Here is a 22,500-nt window from a genome sequence, read left to right on the forward strand (position 1 = left end):
GAAGTTGACTATTTCTGTAAAGTGGTGTTCTTTTAATCTAGAGAAATGTATTATTACCTACAATAAGTAGATTTTTAAAAGCCGAACCTTTATTACATTCTATCTCTAGACCTTGCTCCATACTTTTTTGATGCAAGTTCCTTGGTTCTCTAATACTGTTTAATAATAATAATTAAAAGAAAGGCAACTGAAAATCTAGAACTTTACTCACATTCTGCCCCTGAACTTTGACTATGGGATAACCAAAAAACCCACTCAGACAATGACAGAAGTGTGCATTTCTCTGTAAGAGAGCTGTTTGTGCAGACCATGTCCTCTGCTGTTTACTGGTTTGGGTTTTCTGATACCAGCAGCAGCAGCAGCAGCAGCAGCAACAGCAGTTGGCAGCCCAGCAGCTTGTCTTCCAGCAGCAGCTTCTCCAGATGCAACAACTCCAGCAGCAGCAGCATCTGCTCAGCCTTCAGCGTCAGGGACTCATCTCCATTCCACCTGGCCAGGCGGCACTTCCTGTCCAATCGCTGCCTCAAGGTACATACAAAATGTTGTGCACGCTTCATTTCAAATCTTGTACTTTCTGCCATTTCATGATCTTTCTGCCATATACCTTGAGAAATTTTGTTTTTATGACTTTCAAGTTTATTATTAAAACATGATTGTTAACATGGTGGCATGACCCATTTTCTGGAGGCTCAGAAATTTGACCATACACTGCTTTCAAGTGTGAAGTAAATTTTTCAAGTGTTTTGTTAGATATTAAATGTGTGTTTATTAGTCTTATGGGCACAAAACAATTTATAAGGGCAACACAATTTAAGCACTATTGAATATACAGGAAGGATCTGCAGGGCATTGGATTACTGGGAAGGCTGACAGCAGTCCATTTAACTAAGTGAGCTGATAGGAGTTTGGTGGACAACTGATAAGAGAAAGATAAAAGTTCCCAATCTTCACACTGAAATCACCACATGTAAAAGAGAGGCTTTATGAATTTCTATAGACCACATTTCAAGTTAAGCTTTGTAGAACCCCGTCCTATGTCATAGGATATATCCATTCTTTTTTCTCTCAAATAATATTGCCTATGCATGCATTGTAAACTATAGTTTTAAAAAGTCTGTCAACTGTATTCTTATTTGTCTGTAAGAAAAATTTGGAGGTACGCTGATAATACAGTTGTATGTCATATCCATGACCCTTCACTTTTGGGAAATGGAAAGAGTTTTAAATTAAAAAAATAAAAACAATGGTAAACAAATGACTGTGTGCTAAAATTGTCAATTCAGGTAAGTTATGTATCATTACATTTTATAAAAGGATATTCTAACTTGCATTTGGATTTTGTTGGGACAAACATTGATCCAAATGTACATTAATTCAAATTAATTATATTTGTCACAGAGGAGTTCATATTGTAGTAGCATTGGCTGCACATTTTGCTGACTCTAAAGGACATACTAAAGAAAATCAAGAGTATCGTGGTAATGTTCTCTCTTTTAATTTATCAAATTAATATCTCTTTGGCTTTTTTTTCCTGATTTTCCTCTCTCACTTGACTTCAAATCTTCTAATTCACCTGATTGAAGCACTCCTAGGAAATCAAAAAAGATAAAGTTTAAATAGCAAAAGAAAAGGCAATAAGCCTATTTTTCTGAGTTATTCTAAAGAAAATTGGAATAAATCATAGCATCATTATATCAATGAATGTTCTGTTCACAGTTATTCTTCTTTAGAAAAATGAGTACAATTTAAAGACATGAAAAAGTAAGAAAGAAAAAAGAGTTTATAAAATTATTTCAATGTAAACATGGATTTCTTCAATAGAAACTATACTAAAACAAACAATATTTTTTTGTTTTCAGTAAAGTTCAAATGAAATCAGTATTTAGGTTATAACTATATGAGAATTTCCTCAACAGAAAAGCATGATCTACCACAATCTTATTTTATTAAATCAATTCAAGTAAACATTTGAAGAAATTATAAAATATGTGCTAATAGAAACACAATGTAACTTGTTTAAAACATATTGTGAAACCACATTCTTTCAAAACAAGCAAAAAACATCTCTCTGAACAATGAAATTTATAATGATATAATCATTCTAATAGTTTTCAAAGAGAAATTACCTGAAATTAAAATTAAAATTTATTTTCATAGAATCCTTGTTTCTCCCTTTTCTTCTGTTTTTATCCTTGATAAGATATATGAGAGATAAAATGAGAAAATGGCAAACATTTAGGGAAAGGAAAGTAAATCTGAAGACATCTGTCTTTGAGCAGAAAATTTATATTTTAAAAAGGAAAAAAGATGAAATCACTAAACTATGTTTTCATTAATATAGGTTAAAAAAATCCATTTGAATAATTGTAGGGCCACAAATGTAGTTGGTTCACTGATCAAAGTTTCTGTTGTTGCCATGTAAGCCACACAAACCAGCATCATCATCTTATTTTTTACGATTTAGATGATCAAGTGTGAAAAGTATCACTGTGGACGCTCATTGTATGTTGAATACACTAGCTACAGTAAAGGAACCTAACATTATGGTACTGTGCTGGAATCCCAAAACTAGAATGGGAAATTGTTGTACAGTCTAAGCCCTGAATCATTTCTTCCTTAGTTAGAGGTTAAGGTAAAAGTATTTTGAATATTTTTATTATCAGTTTCCAGTTCACTTTGCACCAGGTTTTTGGTTGGTTGATTGATTAGCCTTGAAAAATAGCCATATGAAAACTAAGTAGGATTAATGTGCAATGATGGATGATGTTCTCATTGTATCTTTAAAACCGTGTCTTTTTTTTTTTTTTGAGGAGTCTCACTCTGTCACCCACATTAGAGTGCAGTGGCACCAACTCAGCTCACTGCAACCTCCGCCTCCTGGGTTCAAGCGATTCTCCTGCCTCAGCCTTCCGAGTAGCTGCAATTACAGGTGCCGACCACCATGCCTGGCAAATTTTCCTATTATTAGTTGAGACAGGGTTTCACTATGTTGACCAGGCTGGTCTCGAACGCCTGACCTCAAGTGATCCGCCTGCCTCGGCCTCCCAAAGTGCTGGGATTACAGGCGTTAGCCACTGCGCCTGACCTAAAACTATGCCATATTTTATTTATCCCTATAATTTAGCACAAATTCTTCATGCTACTTTTAGAGTTACAACTTCTTAAATTATATTAAAATATATGTATATAACAATGAGAAATAACAAAATTATAAGAATTTTGGTAGAATAGCAGATTTATCTACATTCCTCTCTAAAGTTTTATGTTTATCATCTTCGTGTAAATTATTTTAAATGTTAATCATTTAAGATCATCATTAATATTACTATAATTTTGGATTTTAGTTAGGCAAGTAAACTTCCATCTCCTAAGTATATGTTTGGTTTTATACAGACTGATGATACTGTATATACTTAAGTATGGGTGTATAGGTATATACATAAGTCAAATAGAAAGGATGGATTTATAGTTCCATCTTGAATAATATACTGATTATAAATCTATGTAATATAAAAATAACATAGTTTATATATTATCTGGTAATGAAATTTAGTGAAACATTTTAAAACCAGTATCATTGTCTATTGGTTAGGAAAGATGAAGTTAACTTTAAACATTGATATGTTTTTGACATCTGATAAACGTTTGTATACTCTAATCCACAATATATTCACACATTTACTATGACTATATAGATAGGAATACATGTGGTGATGATTTTCTGTCACTCCAAGTTTTTACATATTTTTTGATTTATAAAAGTTACTTAAAAGACAAGATTTTCATTACCAATTTGAAAGACCAAACAGGGAATGCTAGATTCTAGCCAGGATTCCTCTGAATTAACGTATTATAGAACGAGAGAATCTGGGAATAAGAGTGGCTGAATAACAATTAAAAATGAAATGTATTGAAATAAAATATAATAATGTTTTTAGGCTGAGTTAGAATTGTGCTGAAGATAGTCTTTGGGCTCAGTATTCAGCCAAAATTAGCTATTTGGCTTTGGTTTCATTCTATGCTTATGGAAGTCTAAGTAGCCAAATGCCTACTTCTGGCATCCTGGATTTACTGCTTAATCAATGATCCTGTGCTTGCATAGATTACTATTGTATGTAATTGTAGCAACAACACTAGCAATATGAACAATCCATGTCAGGCAAAATTGTTACCATGTCAGTATTCCCTTTCAAATATCACAAAGTTTTCCATTTGTAACTTGGGGGAAAAAAAAACTTATTTGGTGCTTTATGTGCTAAAATTTCATCAGTGAATTCAAGTTTAAATGTACATTTATCATTGCAGGTATAAAACTCTGCCAAGCTACCTGTGAATGCTGTTAATTTTATGTTTAAAAAACTAGTAAATACTCACATATATAGAAAAATATTGAGTGTGTTGAGTTAGTTTTTGAAAAAAATATTTAAAAGATTCAGATTAAATTCTATCATAACTCTATAATTATTGTAGAATTATTTTGTGAACTAGAATGTATAATGTTAACATGAATTTAATTCCATTTATCTCATAAATCTTTTTTTAAAGTTTTATTTGGCAATTCTTTACATCTTGAGAGGAAGACTCAAAAGCAATGTGTCAACTTTGCCACATTAAAATATGACTAGAAAAATGAAACATCATTGGTTTTGTAATAGAATATAAATCAAGCTTTTAAAATGCAACCTATAAAAAATGATAGTACTAATTTTTGTTAATATCAGATGTATTCATATATCCCAGAAGTTCTGTCTTTGGGGAAGATAATTTCTCTTTGATCTCAGTTTCAGCTGAATACCTACTTCTGCTAAATTTGGCATTTGGACAAAGTGTGTATTTAATTCACCTCTCAGACAGGCATTTTAAAGATGGACATTGTATCTGTAGGTGATAGTAGACCTCTTGTCAAATATAAATCAATAATATGTTGAGTTTGTCAAATTATAGGTGAACACCCAGGTCTCTGAAGGATACTCCAGAAAGTGGAACTCTCTTCTGAAGAAGAGAGATAGGTATCCAGAGGTCAAGGCTGGTAGGGAAGTCTACTTTTGTAATATATACCCTTTTCTGTGATTCAGTTTTTCTGGCCATGTGTGTATACTAGTTTTTAAGTTTCACATCATAAAATATAAAATTTAAGATGAAAACTGAAAAGTATATAGTAATATCTCAGTGATTCCAATTCAAATATTAAATATCAATTTGGCTTAACGGAATATATATGATACAAATGTTTCTACCAAAACTCACTTTTATTACTTTAAATGATAAGTAACCTTAGAAAATAAGTAGAGTATCACTAAATAAGTTCGTTAAAAATTAACGGTATACATACTTTGCATCATAATATATACAATTATTTGTTTAACATTTAAAAATCAATTACTGGACCCAGAAAAAGAAACGACATTGAAAAAATCTATTATTTTTTTGAGTGTGAAAAAGCTGCTAAGGAGATTTTTTTACTAATAAAAGTTGCTTTTTACTTATTTTAGTAATAAGTAAAAATCAACTTAGCATTTTCAAAGCTGTGTTGAAACTAGCATAGACATTTTTAAACTTCGTGTGCCTTAAGGACATATAATCTAGATATGAATTAATTTTAATTAATTCTTAGCACAGTGCTTGGCAGCTTGTAGATACTCCACAAACTCTGAATGTGGGATTAAAGAATTATTATTAGGCCAAGTACAGTGGATCACACCTAGAATCCCAGCAATTTGGGAGGCTGAGGCCTGAGGATCACTTTAGCCCAGGAGTTCAAGACAAGCCTGGGCAGCGCAATGAGACCCTGTCTTTACAAAAAATAAAATAATGAGCTGAGCATGATGACGTATGCCTGTGGTTGGTCACATCCCAGCTACTTGGGAGGCTCAGGAAGGAAGATCACTTCAGCCCAGGAGGTCAGGGCTACAGTGATCTGTGATCATGCCATTGCACTCCAGTCAGACCCTGTCATAAGAATTATTATTAAGTTGTATTATCTGTGGTATGATAGGCAATTTGATTAAGGAATTACCCTTTCATTTACTTAGCTCCTATGGTAAAAACCTTTTAATGTTTGTGGTACTGGCAGTGAATAAGCACAAGCCCAAATTATTATCCAAAAGTAGAATAGGGATTCCCAATTTTTTGTGGCCATGGAATTTTAAAATTGAATAATTACAAAACTTTTTGGCACTTCTAGTGTATATATCCTTGAAATAAGAGAAACCGAATAATCTTCACTTAAGATAAAAGTTGTCTATTAATCACAATAGTCTAGTCCACAGATTCCCAGAGTATGTTTGGCAGTACACGAGTGTTCTGGCCAAATTTTAAAACTCTTTCAAGTAATATTCTTTGAGCTTTCACTGACTGCAGGCACTCTTATAGACACTGGGGATATGGCAGTGAAGAAAACAGACAAAAATCCCTGCCATCGTAAAACATACACTTTAGCGTAGAAGGCAGACAATAAATAAGTAAAATATATAGTTAAGTTAATAAGTTAAGTAAAATATATTTCTCTCCATAGGAGAGAAATGAAGGCAAGAACAGGAAAAACCTAAGTAACAATAGGAAAATGGGGTGACCCTCAGAAGGAGTCCTGAGGAAAGGGTTAATGAGTAATGACCTGAAAATGAGAGGAAGCTCTGCAACAGAGTAGCTCTAGAGCAAGGCACTTAACTTTTCTTTGCCTTAGTGTGCCCATCTCTAACATAGGAATAATAAGAGCAATAGTAATGATAATAATGGTTTGGGGTATTAGATTAGATATCATATGTGAAGCACTTAGAAGAATGTCTGGCATATCAAAAGCACTATGTAAGTATCAGTTAAATAAAACAGAGACGAAGAAGACTCTAAAGAGAACTGAGTTGGGGTTGAGGGAGGGGACTGTATAAACAGGAGTTTAGTTTTGAACATGGAAAGTTTAAGAAACTGGATAAGGTTACATGGGATTTTCAAATAGAAAGACTAGGGAGGGGTATGGGCTAGGGATCAGTTGGTGACTCCTAAACTTACACCGGGTATTTAAAACTTACACAAACTAGTGTAATTGTAAAGAGTTTCTTGGGTTTTTCTTCCTCAAATATAATTGGAAAACGCTGACTTCAAAATGAGATTCAAGTTTTCCTTGTTACTACACATCTCAGAACTATTTTACATGAATAATAAAGTCTCCAAGATAGAGACCACGGACCTCTTAGATTAACAGCATTTATAAAACTACTGTTCCATAGAACACTGTTTTGGAAATACTGAACTTGTTATATCACTGCCTGAAAAATAACCTAGATTAATTATTGCAAACCATCAAGCCTTCAAAGCTCATAAAACTTTCAAAGTTGTACAAAATCGATTGGCTAGTTGTTTCACATTTTCTAAGTAGTTTTGTATGCATATAAAAGAGCTGAGCAATTTTTAGGTTGAAAGCTTTGTCCCAAGAGCAAGGTAATAGTTTTCTTTTTAAAAATTTACCCCCAAAATTATCTGTGCATTGGAATCACCTCTGGAGCTTCAAAAACTACTAATGCCTGTGTTTCCCTTCTAACATTGTGGTTTTATTGGTGTGGGTTGTGGTAAGGTCTTAGAGATTTTAAAATATGCCCAGGTGATTCTAATATGCCGACATTTGAGGACCTGCTGCTGCTAAAATGAATCTTTTTGACTTATTTTATTCTCTGCCTCTTATCTATTATATAATATTTTAAAACTATTTCTTCCTGTTTTTAATTAAGAAACATTATTTGGATTATTTGAACAGGTCATTTATTCATCTAATCTTTATTGAGGGCCTACTAACTGCCTAATATTTGTTACCTTATTGCAATAGCGTGGTGATATCACTAATTTTCAGTACAAATGAATAATATCATAGAAATCTACTTTTAGAAGGCAAGTAGATACTTACATAACTAAATTATTAATAAAATCCCAAAACTGAATTACTAGTAACATCATTAGTTGGTATAATCTCTAAAACCATCTAAGCCTTTAACTGAGATGTAAAATGTTGTTAGCCACTCAATCTATGTTAGAAGTAACTAGTGCCATATATAATTCCTAGACATTAGTCTTGTATTGTAGCAATATTCATATGGAGTATGCCCTTTAAGAGTCACAAAACTTCCATGTGGGCACCAACATGTCTTCAAGAAATGTATGACTCTATTATAATCAATGAAATCCACAAATATTTATTGAGCACATGCCAGGCACTGTTCAAGGCAGTGGAGATATACTAGTAATACAAGAAATTCCTACTCTTATAAAACTTCAATTGTATTAGAGGGAGACTGGTGATAACAAGAGGTAGACTAGATAGATAGATAGATAGATTAAATGGTTTCAGAAACTGATATATGATCTTAAAAAAAATAGGATGAGGAGTTAAGGAATGCTAGAAGGGACGGTGGGAAGGGGCAGGGGTTGATAGTGTGGTTGGAAACTTAGAGGAGGTAAACTTTGAACCATCTAAGTGAAGGGAGGGAGGAAGCCAAGAATAGGTTGTAGGAACAGCCAGAGCAAAGGTTGGAAAGGGAGAAAATGTTTGATACATTTGAGAAGCAACAGAATGCTGGTATGACAGAATGAAATATGAAGAGAGAGCGGTAGATGAGATCAGAGACAGGCAAGAGCCAGATAATAAGTGCAGTGCCCCATAGGCCATAGTAAGGGTGTTTTTGTTGTTGTTTTCTTGTTTTGTTTTCCTCTAAGTATTCTCAAAAGCCTTTGGAGGCCTTGCGTGGGAAGCAACATGACCTAATTTACATTTATAGAGAGAATACTTGGCTGCTCCATGAAGAGTAAATTCATATATTCAAGGCAAGGTGATAGCAGGAAGACAGTGGCAAGGCTATAGCTGTGATGCAGGCAAGAGATGACAATAGAGCAGAGAGGCAGCTGGTAAGATGGAGAAAGTTCTCATGCAAAAGATATGTTGATGCTGTCATGAAAAAGGATTTGCTGATAAAGTTTTCCTTTTGGGACACCTAATAAACACCAACCGATAATCAAAAAGTTACAGTCAGAAAAGTTGCGGAATTCTGGGTTAAAGCAATAATTATAGATCTTTATAAAAAAAGTTGTTTCCTATGTAACAGAGAAACCTTTCTTTATAAAGCCACTTTCATTTTGATGGAAAAAGATGGTTTGTAGTAACTTTGGAAACCCAAATTATCCTGTTTTTCCTTTACGCTCAGGGCTTGTCTTAAAATCTCAAGGAGTCAGAATCACTGAAATGATAGCCTTCAGTAAAACTACCTGTGCGAAATTGTGATAGGCATAGCAATTTAAAGTTAATGCTGTGATGAATAATTTGACCAGAAGTTATGTTTGAAACAGTGAGAATTCTTCTGTTGCTATTGGCTACTTGCCAATACTTAGATATAGTGATATCTAGATCAGGGATTTTTCCATTTGCAGGGATTAGGGTGAGAGAGTTCATTCTTCTCACCGTCATATTCTGTTATCTTGCCCCATCTCCCCCGCCTATTTAAACCTGCTTCACCCCACACATCTCTTACATCATTATAGTATCTAATGTAGACGTGTGTTAGGTTGGGAGAGGTAGTTTAAGTTGTACTTTCATCTTTATATTAGATGTTATAGATGCACATAGTAATTAAGAATATAGATTTTGGAGCTACAGAGCATTGAGTTTGAATTCTGCTCACTGAACATAATTGAGTGATTTGGGGCAAAATATTTAATCTTTCTGAGCCTCCTTGTAAAATATAATGATTTCTAACCTCAAGCGAAGTTAACTAAGATTATAAATGTAATGCAGTTAGTAAAATGCCAGAATATAGTAAATAGCCTCTTCATTTTTCCCAGTACTTACTTATTCAGTAGTTTTAATATTTTCTTAATATAGTATTTTAAGAGCAAAAGTACTCAAGCCAGACTGCCTGGATTTAAATTACAACTTTACCATGTGGAAGCTGGGTGATCTTGGACATATTTTTGAACTTCTCTCTTAGTTTGTTTCTTTTTCCATGAATTGTTTAAACTAATAATACTAACTCTATTAGTTTGTACTGAGGATTAAAAAGCACAAGGTATATAAAAAATATACTAAGACACAGGACTACTTTTTAAGTCAAATACTGTAAGCAATAGTCTCTCAATACTTTATTTCAAATTTATAGTTAAAAACTAAAGGATTGGCTGGGCGCGGTAGCTCACGCCTGTAATCCCAGCACTTTGGGAGGCCGAGACGGGCAGATCACGAGGTCAGGAGATCAAGACCATCCTGGCTAACATGGTGAAACCCTGTCTCTACAAAAAATACAAAAAATTAGCCGGGCGTGGTGGCGGGAGCCTGTAGTCCCAGCTACTCAGGAGGCTGAGGCAGGAGAATGGTGTGAACCCGAGAGGCAGAGCTTGCAGTGAGTGGAGATTGTGCCACTGCACTCCAGCCTGGGTGACAGAGAGAGACTCCGGCTCAAAAAAAAAAAAAAAAAAAACTAAAGGATTATATCTAGCTTTTCTATTTTTATTGTATAATTCAAATAAATTTGCATAATCTGAACCAGGGAATTGTTTACAATGAGTAGTTGATTTACTCTATCAGTCGTAAATGAAGAAGTTTAGATGTTATCTTCTTAATTGATCCCGTTAAGTAAGCATAGTGGTTTCTTTAAGACACCAAAATTAAATTTAATTATTTAGTTCACCCCTCTGAGAAATATCAAAATGACCAGATAATTGTGAAGTCTCCTATTTTTTTGAGTTGAGTGTTCACTGTTTTTCCCTGGCACTTTTGTTTTCCCTTTTTTTTTCTTTACTTTCTTTTGATATTATTTTGAAATCTATTTCTCTTTCAGTTCCTGACTGATTTAAAAAAAAAAAAAAAGAAACCTTAATACTAGCAATAAGTAAAAGCTACTCTTAAAAGTTGAATAGTTCAATTTTTATTTTTATTTATTTATTTATTTATTTATTCTTTTTTTTTTTTTTTTTTTTTGACACAGAGTCTCACTCTCACCCAGGCTGGAGTGCAGTGGTACAATCTTAGCTCACTGCAACTTCTGCCTCCCGGGTTCAAACATTTCTCCTGCCTCAACACCCCCAGTAGCTGGGATTACAGGTGTGTGCCACCACACCTGGCTAATTTTTGTATTTTTGCTAGAGACAGGGTTTCACCATGTTGACCAGGCTGGTCTTGAACTCCTGGCCTCAAGTGATTCGCCCACCTCGGCCTCCCAGAGTGCTGGGATTACAGGCGTGAGCCACCATGCCTGGCCCTAGTTCAGTTTTTAAATGGAACATGCAGAGATTTTTTAATGCTTGATAATATTCTCAGTTATTTCATATGGCAGTATTCCTCATACTATTCCCAAATTGGTACTCTTTCGAAAATAAATGATTTTTTTCAAGACAAAAGCTTTGGTGCTGATAGTGTAAAAGTGATTTTTTGTTGCATATTAATTTATGCAGGTAACATCACTGTTGTTGGTATTAATCTATTAATAACACAAAGCTCATTATATAAACTTTACCTTGTTATGTTAATGAAGCTTTCTTTCATTTTATAGCTGGCTTAAGTCCTGCTGAGATTCAGCAGTTATGGAAAGAAGTGACTGGAGTTCACAGTATGGAAGACAATGGCATTAAACATGGAGGGCTAGACCTCACTACTAACAATTCCTCCTCGACTACCTCCTCCACCACTTCCAAAGCATCACCACCAATAACTCATCATTCCATAGTGAATGGACAGTCTTCAGTTCTAAATGCAAGACGAGACAGGTAAATCTCATGAGCTTTATTCTATATTTATCTATCATCAAATTTTATTTTCACCATTGAGACAATGGAAAAGAATAATTTGTACTTGAAACAAGGACAAAATGTATAGAACAACAGGTTAGAAATCTTTATTTATCTTATTATATTCTTTATATTGCAGAAAAGCAGTTCAAATACCAAAAGTTTGATGGATATAGTTGGGGAGTTTGCCTGAAGACATTTATTTTTTCATGAGTGCATGTGGAATGATTGTATCAATATATTTTTATGACTAAGATGTTATGATTAACCTGATTGCTGAGAACATTTTTCAAGCTAAAAATCAGTTCTTTAATTTCAAATAATTAAAGATGCATGGATATCTCTCATATGTTTCAAACATATGAATTAGAAATCAGAGAACAGATAAATATATAGACACAAGCGTACTAAGCTAGATGATGGAAATTCTGGTTTGCCTTTTTAATTGTGGCATGATGAAATATCTAAACACATAAAGATAAACTTATGTTGGTGATTTTATGATTAAATTCAACTAAAATTTCAAAGAAAAAATATTTTATTTCAGTTATTAATATTAAATGTGTTATGTTAGATAATTTTTTACTCACTGTTTTATTTTAGTTGTATAAAAATTGCATTTGTAAAAGGAGCATTCATGTACATTTGTCCTTTAGTTCCATTTATTTAGGCATAGTGCTCTCTAATCAAATCCTTTAAAGTAATTTGCATATAGTTCATTAGCTAAAATATTGCTCAGTGTGAAAAATCTGTTTTTAAAAGATGGAATGTAAGTGTAGAATTCTTAACATAATGGCTTAGGCTTATATATAAAGCTCCAAACTTCATATGTAAGTGTAGTGGATTCATAGTGTTCTGTTACACAATATGAATATCTGCCTTGCCATAACAAATTATTTGTCATAAACAAATGTTTTTCAAAGAAACATATATTGAATTATACTACCATTTAAAATAAAATTCTATAATTCAGTGATGTTTCTGGCCTTCATTTGAGTATCAAGGAAAATTTTTCTTGTTTGTTTTTATTAGTATAAAGTGGTATGCTCCTGAATGCTTTCATGCTGTTGTTTTAATTGAGATTAATTTGATGATTATGCATTCCAAAAGTTGGTTGATTTCTCTGGGTTCTCTCTATCTAATATTCACTTATCAAAAGTCTTCAATAAGTATATAAAGATATAGCTAATGAATACTGTTCCAAAGTAGATTTTCTAAATCAAGTGTAACTAGTAGAAATATATGTGGTTTATACATAAATGTTAAACAATTTAAATAATCCTAGAGGTCCATATCTTCTTTAAAAAGAGCACTTCAAAATCTTATGATGACTGTCCTATTATTTTCTTAAAAATGAAGGTTTTTTTTCACTTGACCACATATGAATATATATTTTTTATTTAGAGATAAAATGTTACATTAAGGTCATATGGCAGGATTAGCATATGATATTATACAGTCTTCTTAGTTTTTCATCCTTTATTAACAGTCATCTTTGGCTCTATTTCTCCTCTAATTGGAACATCATCTAGCCTTGGCAGTTGAACTATTCAATAGAACGATTAAATTTTTCTGACTGCTCTGAGCTGAATTGACCTGTTTTGACCTGTTTGTCACTGATCGTAACCTGACAGGCGCTAGCAGCCTGCAACGATTATAGCTTTTTGAGATGAATCTGACGTCGTGTTCTTTTGCTACAGCTCGTCACATGAGGAGACTGGGGCCTCTCACACTCTCTATGGCCATGGAGTTTGCAAATGGCCAGGCTGTGAAAGCATTTGTGAAGATTTTGGACAGTTTTTAAAGTAGGTTTTTTACTTTTTTTTTTTTTGGCGGGGGGTGCTGAATTATATGGGAGTTTTAGGCACATTGTAAATAAACAAAAGATGAAAGAGAAAAGTAAAAGTCCATTATAAGACACACTATAAGATTTTTGTGGGTTCCAACAAGTGGATTTAGCAAGGTCAGGCTTCATCTTTTCATTAAGGTATTTTACAGATTATTTAGTAAAGATTTTTGAATGAATGAAAAATATTAGCCTACAATAATATGTGATTAATCATTGGAGAACTTTATAACAGAACTGTTTGTAAAATAGAATTCTCTTAAGTTTTAAGTTTCTAATTAATATTATGTGAGTCATCATAATATATATATTTCAGTAAACATATTTTGAAGGCTTGTTTTTTAATTACAGGCTTTATATATTTTTAAAAATAGTATTTAGTATATACATTTAACTACAAGAATTAAAAATGAAAGTTTATACTGGCTAAACTTTAAAGAAATAACTACATTTCATTTACATTGTTACTTTTTGCCCTTAGAAACATCAAGAAACACACATGGCTATATCTTTGTATAACAGATTACATGGCTTCTCTAGCTTAAAACCAACACTTTGTATATTCTTAATTTGTAATACAGTATTTTATTTAAAAAAAAATCTTAAGGAGTTCTTTTTCAAGTGAAAAGATTCATCTTTCATGAAATGTTTTCCTTACACAATTCTGGTATATAAGAGATCTAAACAGAGCTACAGATAGGCTTATGGAGATGAGTAACTTCACAGGCTGAGACTCTTATGTTGTCATGGTGCAGCTAACAGGGTGAGTGAACTGTTTCATGCTTCATCAACAATTAAGTTAATTAGCTCATTTGAAATTGCACTGCTTTGTTGCCAGGATGTTGGCAGAAACATCAAAAAGATGTGTTTACAAATGGAAGACTGACTACAGGGTATAGAGCAAAAGCACCTTAACAACCAGGCACAAGTACTTGGCATCACAATAACTTTAAAAATGAATTACAGTAAGACTTCCACAAAGATTTTTTTAACCTTTTATCATTTCTAACTAATTAAGAAAAAATTTGCTTCATATACCACTATGGCTCTTTGTAAATGGCCTTAAATGAAAATTTACGCTTTTCTTTTATCAAAACAGTTGTGAGCTACCGTTTATTTGGGTATGAAACTGATTATAAGCAAAGAGACCATTAACAAATGTTAGGTAACTTTGCTGAAGTTCTCTTCTCTAAAATAATAATAATAATAATAAAGTTAAAGCAAAGAAAGAACATAGGGATGTTGTTTTAACAGATGATTTTCCATTTCCTCATGTGAATACATTTGTCCTTATCAATATATTATTCCTTGTCATTGAAATTAGTTAAAGGACTATTGTTACTGTTTTTTTAAGAATGGTAAATTATGCCATAGGACTAACCCACTCACCATGCATTTTATTGCTCCAAATTGTTCTTTCTGACAAAATTCAAAATAAATCTTTAGGGAAAAAATACGTATTTTCCTTCAGTATGATTTTGTTTATAGCAAATTGAAAGGAGCATTTAATTTTTCTCAAATATTTATGTGTTTATTACTAACAATCAGATGAATATGAACCCTCATTTTACCTTAGTCTTCTTTCATATTCATGCCAGTGTTTAAAAAAAAAAAAAAAAAAAAAACAAAGAAATTACAATTAAAAAAGCATTTCCTTTCAATTAAATATCAACTTTGGTTCCAAAGACTGACCATTTTTCCAACCCATTAACTTTATAGGGATGACAGAACTAATGACAGGAGGTTTTAAGGCCTTTTTTAGTCCATTTTTTGTTTTCATATGCTTTAGATTCACTAAGTCAAAGATCTGTGATAAATTCTGTTAATAGAGCTAATGTAAGTATACTGAACCAAAGTGAAATATCGATTAGATATACTTTCCATAGAGGCATTGTCTTCTTTAAAATGTGTTAGAAATTTGAAAAGAAAGAAAATAATATCACTAAATGAATTAACTTCAGTTATTCAAAAAAAGTTTACTTAGCATCTGTGTGGGAAGTGAAAATGAAGAAGGAAAGCATCACCAGTTACACAGATTTTCTCAGATGACTTTGTTTTCCTTTGTAATAATGGAGAAAACTGAGGATTTGGGGAGGCAAATGATAGGTAAATTAAAGTGCTGTGAAAGGTTTTTAGTTCTCATTTTTTCGTGTATCTGTTCTCCCAAAATTTTGTATCCAGTGTTTATTATAAAAGTTTTTTAGGAAAATATAATTGTGACATTTTTAGTTCTAGTATGCAGTAGAAATAAATTTTATAGCTTCAGCTTTAATTTGATATCAGATAGCTTATCCTTTTGTTTGAAATGAAAGGAAACCATTCATTTTTACTATTTAGCTGACATATATCAAATTAAAAAGAAAGGTAGAAAATATATTGAGTCCCCAATTCTTTTTTTCACATTACATCTCAAAACAAACTAGTGGAATCCCTCTATGTTTATCTTGCACCAAATGAAAAGCCATTATAAAGGACAGTTGCTTATGTATAACATATATATATGTACCTGTATATTATATATATTTATGTATTTTATATATTTATGTGTTATATATTCTTATTCTTATATATTCTTTAATTTTTATATATTCTTTAATTGAGGCACTCTTTTCAATTGGATAAAAAAAATTCAGACTAAGTTAGAAGTAGTTATTTGTAACTACTTGCTTTCAGCAAGATGAAAGCAGAAAACACAAAATGATGAAGGAAATCCAGGATAAAAAGTGTTTAGGAAAATTTTTGAGTTTTACTGTAAAGTAGGTGTTGACAGAAGCTAACCATTTTTCCTGACCACTAATTGAGTATCTCACTAGATCACTAAAAGCATTTAATACTAGTTCTTCATTACTGTCTTATAAATGTCAAAGTGTAATAACATCTGACAAAACTTTAGAGTAGTTTGTCTGCAAAATTAATTATCATTCCATTGGAACTAAGTCAGCTTGAATATAGATGGATTGATTTTAGAGCTTAAGCCAAAAGGTTTACAATATAACATTCCATTTAGCAGACAAGTGTTCTTGAACCTGCATGCATAGATGCCAGCACACAAAACGTCGTCTAAGATACAAAGGTGGAAATACTCTCCTCTAAGAAAGGCAGGATGGCTAGTGTCTATAAAGATATTAATGTATTAAAGATTAATTAGTAGATGGGTGTAAATGAGTTAAATTTATTACAGATTAAATTTTTAAGGCTTGATACTATATGAAGACCAATAGAAAACATAGTGGAAACATAGTTTATTTAATAGAAATTTGTTGTCTTTTCTATTGCAGCTGACTACTCTAAAAATTATGCTCTTACTTAATGTGTATTGTCTATTTCTTTGTCTTTGACTAGGCAGCATGGCTACAAAATTATGACCTCAAGAAGGCATTCTTTGAACTTGTCAGAATGTTGTTTCTTTTGGTGACAGTGCCCCCATCTCTCAAAACTAAGGCATCTCACATAATCAACTAAATGAATAGTGACAGCTAACATTTTGTATTTAAACTCCTGTCAGTGTTTAAACATAAAAAGCTTGATGCAAAATAAATCAAACACCAGTGATATGCAAGTGAAACATTTTGTTAAAACAGTATTTGACATACTTGGATTTAAATCTGATCCCTTTTTAGCTTATAAAATGTTACAACTTTAAATGAATTTGAAGAATCCAAAGGTTAAAATTGAATCACTAATCTGGATTGTATATAATTGAAGTTACCACATACATTCATAATCTATAAAACCTTCATTAAAGAGAATTATGCATTAAATAAATTGGAAGGATCCTTTCCTACTTTTTGTCTTCCTGAAATGCTTGCTTAATTGTTTTTAGAAAGAAGTTGACTGCTTATTTATGTTTTTTCTAGTTTATACTACCTGCCTAGCACAGATTCAATGCAGTTTTGAAAGGACGTCAGTCGACCACATCATTTATTCCATTTTGAAAACAAAAATCAATATACCTATAAAGTGACCCATAAATTAGAACTGGCTCACACAATGTTTGTTCAGTGCTGCCTTTCTGAAGGCACCCTTTGCATTTTTTCTTCACCTCTCTGTTTGAACTGCAGTCTCGGTAAGAGGCTCATTAGGGGACATTAGGGACTGGAGCTAACCAGAATTCCAGAGCTTGCTTTGCTCTTATTAATGCATAGTAGAGTAGAATGCATTTAAATATTTCATAGGCATTCAGTAATTTGTGTGTAATCGCCTTGTTAGCAGACCAGTAGAAGTAGAACAGGCCTGTGAAATGGTGTTAGTGATTGCATGGGTAATTTACAGACCTTTGGCATCAGAAAGAGTATTATTGTTGCCTTGTATGAAGCTGTGAAATAGAACTACCAATAAGTAAAAAAAGAAACTTAATAAAGGTTTTGTAACAAGCATCTTCAGGGATAACAACCCCACTTGGTCCTTTTGAAGCAGCCGTAATTTATGACATAGGCAATATATCAAATGCATAAGATAGTATTATGGAGCATTCATATGAAAAGGGTATTTGCAACATTAGTTCCAACTTCCTGCAAGGGACATGATTAAATGATTAATGAAATGTCCCTTTGCATATGCATTTTGAAACAGCAATTAGGCACTGACTGAGAAAATCCACCAATCCTCTCATTTTTCAGTATTATCTCATTCTTGATTTATAAATCATAGAGAATTTTTTAACAGTAATATATAGTACCTGAGATAGTTATAAAAACATAAAAGAGAATAATTTGGGCACAAAATAGTCATAAATACATAAATTCATAATTTAATGTTAATACTTAGCCTATTTATTTAGTCTTATTGCATTGTATTTATATCTGACACTATTTCTGTACTTTGATTGGCATAATTAAGTAGAGGGAATGAATAGGCACTATTCTTTTACATATCACTGGTAAACAATAGCGAGGAAAGGAGAAGGGAGATGTGGCAGAGGTATGTATGTGTTTTTCAAGTTCTCAGTAATCCACTGGAGGCTGTTCTATAAATGATCATTGAAGGGCTGCAAGCTAGCCTATAATTACAGGAAAGAAAGTGGCAGCTCTGGCATTTCATAACTATGTGTCCTCGAAAAGTGCTTTGTGAGTTTGTCACCAATGATAATTTAGATAGAGGCTCATTACTGAACATCACAACACTTTAAAAACCTTTCGCCTTCATACAGGAGAATAAAGGACTATTTTAATGGCAAGGTTCTTTTGTGTTCCACTGAAAAATTCAATCAAGACAAAACCTCATTGACTATTATTGTAGTCTACAGTCTCTATTCTAATAAAAGCTGCATAGATAAATTGAATAGGTCTCTAAGACCCAAGTGTATAATGCAAACATTTTGTACTTTTTTTAGTTCTTTAAATATAAGATCATGATTATCACTAAACAGTAAACAAATGTAAAAAATCATTTTAAAAAGTGATTTCGCACGAAAATAAATGTTATACTGACTGTGCCTTTTATTGCAGACCTGTATATTCTACTTCTCTTGCTTCCTGCATTTACACCCTAATCTCAGTGTATAACTGAAGCATTTTTGAAAATATGCATCATTTTTTTTTGATATGGAATAAATATGTTTGTGTTCCCCAAGAGTTCATGGTAAAAAAAAAAAAAAAAAAAAAAAACTTACAGAAACACAGCAATATGAAGCCTTAAGAATTCAACACACAACTGTATTATGCTGGTAGAAAATTGTCTTACTGTTCATTTAAATTTTGGAGGAAAAAACCCTGAAAAACAATTTTTAAATGTTGTCTTGTTATTTAGGAATTAGTGACACTTTCTGTAAACTAACCTCTGGTTTACTCTGACATTCCATACCTCCTTCCCAGACAGCATGAGTGAATGTTACTCCTCCTCACAGGTTCACAGCAGAACAAACCTGAACTGAGCTTAGAGAGCAGACAGGTACAGTGGAAGTCCCTCCCCTGCACTCCAGCCACACTCCTGCAGCTTGACCTTATCCACCTTGCTATTTTAGTCCACAATTTCTCTTCAACCAAGACTGACATTGTGACAAGATACATGGAGGTTTTGTTGTTATGATCAATAAGGAAGTATTAAAACAAACTGGTTTAACTTATCAAGGTATAGGCAAAACAAAGGTTTCTGATTGTTGAACCTAGGTCTATAAACAAATCTTTTGTTTATAATAAAATTAGTTTTTTTCAGCAACATGACTTTAATTACTCTTCATATGTTTTACATATATGTGTCTGTATTTTTTCTCCCTCGTTATGATCTTCAAGAAATAAAAGTAAATAATTTGAATGGATACAAAAATATATTTGTTGAATTTAGTACACCCAGAGCTATTATAAACTTCTTAGACTATTATATCATTCTAAATGATACTTGAGCCCACGTGGGTAAATATGTAAATTATTATTTAATTTTGTGAATTTCTTTTCAATATGCCATTTCACTCATATGCAATGATGAGAACATCTCTAAAATTGTTGCCTTAGTTTGCCCATTGGTGAAGTAGATACACCAACGGATATTAAATTACCTGAAGATTACTTTCTTTAATTTTAGGAGGCATCAAAGACATTATATATTACAAATTAAAGAGTATATATTATTAAATGTTTTCATGTTCATTGGAGATTCTGCTTTACTAAATTACTTTTGGTGTATTAACATACCACTCATTAAAGAGATCTCTTTAAACATTGTATAGAAATAATAATGGTAGACTAATGCACATTCAAGGTAGACTAATGCATATTCAAGGTTAGAGTAAGATCATTGGAATGATTTATTTTTCACTATTTAAAAAATAAGATTAGGATAAATGTCTCCTAGTTAGGACACTGGACATGAAATGTCAATCTTATTATTCTAATGATGAGAATCTTCAATGAAGTTTCTTTATTACTAACAGCAAATCATCGTTCTTCATAAATATTGATGTTTCCACGGGATGATAATTTGCCATCTTTACCTAATTCATACCGCATCCCAACGAAATAAAACATTGCTCACTAAAATACATCGTAGAAACAACAAACTGTTCTAACAGAAATGAAATAGAAAATTGCCTTTGTTCTGTTCAGAATTGCTTTTGCTTCATAGATTTGTAAGCTGTTCTTTTTTTAAAAAATGGCATAAATAATATGACTTCTACTATAACTCTATAAATGGTCTGGGGAAATATTTTTTGTAGTAACAGGTAAGCTTAGAGACAATGACATTTTCTGCCATTCGAAGAGTCTCTTTACATTACATAAATAATTTCACACAACTGTAAGCAGCTTTAACTTTTTTCTGTATGGTTTCAAGGCTTTCTGTTTTCCCAGTGCACAGAGAAACATCTGACTTCAGAGTAATGCTTTTTAAATGTAGCCTATGCCACTGAGATCGACATCACTTTACATTCTGTTTTGTGTCTTCTGTTTGTTTAGGCACCTTAACAATGAACACGCATTGGATGACCGAAGCACCGCTCAGTGTCGAGTGCAAATGCAGGTGGTGCAACAGTTAGAAATACAGGTTTGTCAAATGCTCACTTAATGGACTCTTCTCAGAATTCTGGTATGTTACCTTGAGTACTGAGCAGATTCTGGGTCTTTCAGGCTACATTTTATTGTCTTAGCCATACAATAACTAATGGAGATAATGGAATTTTAGATTGTTTTAAAGAGTGGCAATTACTGATAACCCAGAAAGGATTGCTGTAGTTTAATGTACTTTTCACTTATATTTTTATAACTTTTAGACCACATCATGTGCATTTGAATATCCCAAAGTAATCAGACCTAAGATTTTCCCAATGTAGGTTAGACCAAACTCCCAATTAGTTATGATTTTATTACAGAGACAGTTTTTACATGAGCTAACCTTGATTTTTTTCCACGAGATTTTATATTATGGCCAACAGCCGGTCTTTACAATATCATGCCTGTAATATAACTAACACCCTGAAAGATAACCTTTTCTTTTCTTTTTTATAGTGTAATTTTAAAGAACTTGCAAAAAATCTTTATAGTTTTCTTTAGCTAGATTAAAGGCAGATAATTTATATCACAAATGATAATACGCATGTTGTTTCAAATGCTGTTTTAAGTTATAAAAAATTCTATTAATGTTGAAACAGAATTTGGCCAGAAGTAAACAGAATTCATAGAACTAATCAGAAAGCAATTACATCACCCAAAGTCTGACTCTTGTTATGTTTTGCTAAGCCTTTAAGGCTTTCTCTAATATTTTATCTTAAAGATGATCTTTTCTCAATAAAACTAATACTTTGTTTCATTTAAAGGTACAATTTTTCTTCATATTTTATTACATCTTGTTTCAAATTCATCATGTCATTGCTTTTTTCAGAGTTACTAAAAATATTTTGTTTTGACTTGTAAAATAATCAAGAACATAAAAAGCACCATCACTGTTAAAGTTTAAAAAGCTTTTTATAAACCTGTTTACCATTTATTAAAGGTACACCAAAACATAAGAGTTCAGCTGATGATACAGTCTTCAGTGTGACCAATTATGCCTCTTTTTTTTTCCTTCTGCTGTGTCTGACTGATGGAAAAGTAAGGTCCGTCAGTTGTAATGAGACCCAGTGCAAGTGTAGATGCCGACTCCGTGGCAGAGTTCAGCGTTTCACACTGCCTGGTCTCTGTCACTCTATTGAATTAGATTGATGATGGCAGATTGCAGGGGGCACTAACTGGACCTCAGTGGGAATGCATGAAGTGTGTAGACAATCCTGGCAGGCACTTCGCTTTGAGAACCCTTCACCCCTTCACAGCTGTTGGCACTAGTCCATTGCTAACAGTGTCCACAGGACTTTAAAGAGACACCATGGGCCTTCTAATTTATGGTTTCAGTAACTTGTTACTGTCGAGGCAACTGTGACCTCAATTCTCTTATTGACAAAAAGATGAAGTGTTATTTGTTTTCTCTGACCT

At 32.6% G+C, this 22,500-nt stretch overlaps 1 protein-coding gene across 5 annotated transcripts in view; it reads left to right on the forward strand.

The window, feature by feature from the left end:
* Positions 1-22,500, forward strand: part of FOXP2 (forkhead box P2) — a 276,209-nt gene that overhangs the window by 213,323 nt on the left and 40,386 nt on the right. For 4 of the 5 annotated variants that reach the window (XM_025380565.1, XM_025380560.1, XM_025380561.1 and 1 more), the window contains 4 exons: positions 351-528; positions 11,523-11,736; positions 13,458-13,562; positions 20,992-21,079. In XM_025380565.1, coding sequence (XP_025236350.1) covers positions 351-528; positions 11,523-11,736; positions 13,458-13,562; positions 20,992-21,079 — 585 coding nt within the window. The remainder of the gene's footprint in view (positions 1-350; positions 529-11,522; positions 11,737-13,457; positions 13,563-20,991; positions 21,080-22,500) is intronic. The other variant, XM_025380564.1, reaches the window with a different exon arrangement.

This window comes from Theropithecus gelada, chromosome 3 (genome assembly GCF_003255815.1).
Source record: "Theropithecus gelada isolate Dixy chromosome 3, Tgel_1.0, whole genome shotgun sequence".
NCBI lineage: Eukaryota > Metazoa > Chordata > Mammalia > Primates > Cercopithecidae > Theropithecus > Theropithecus gelada.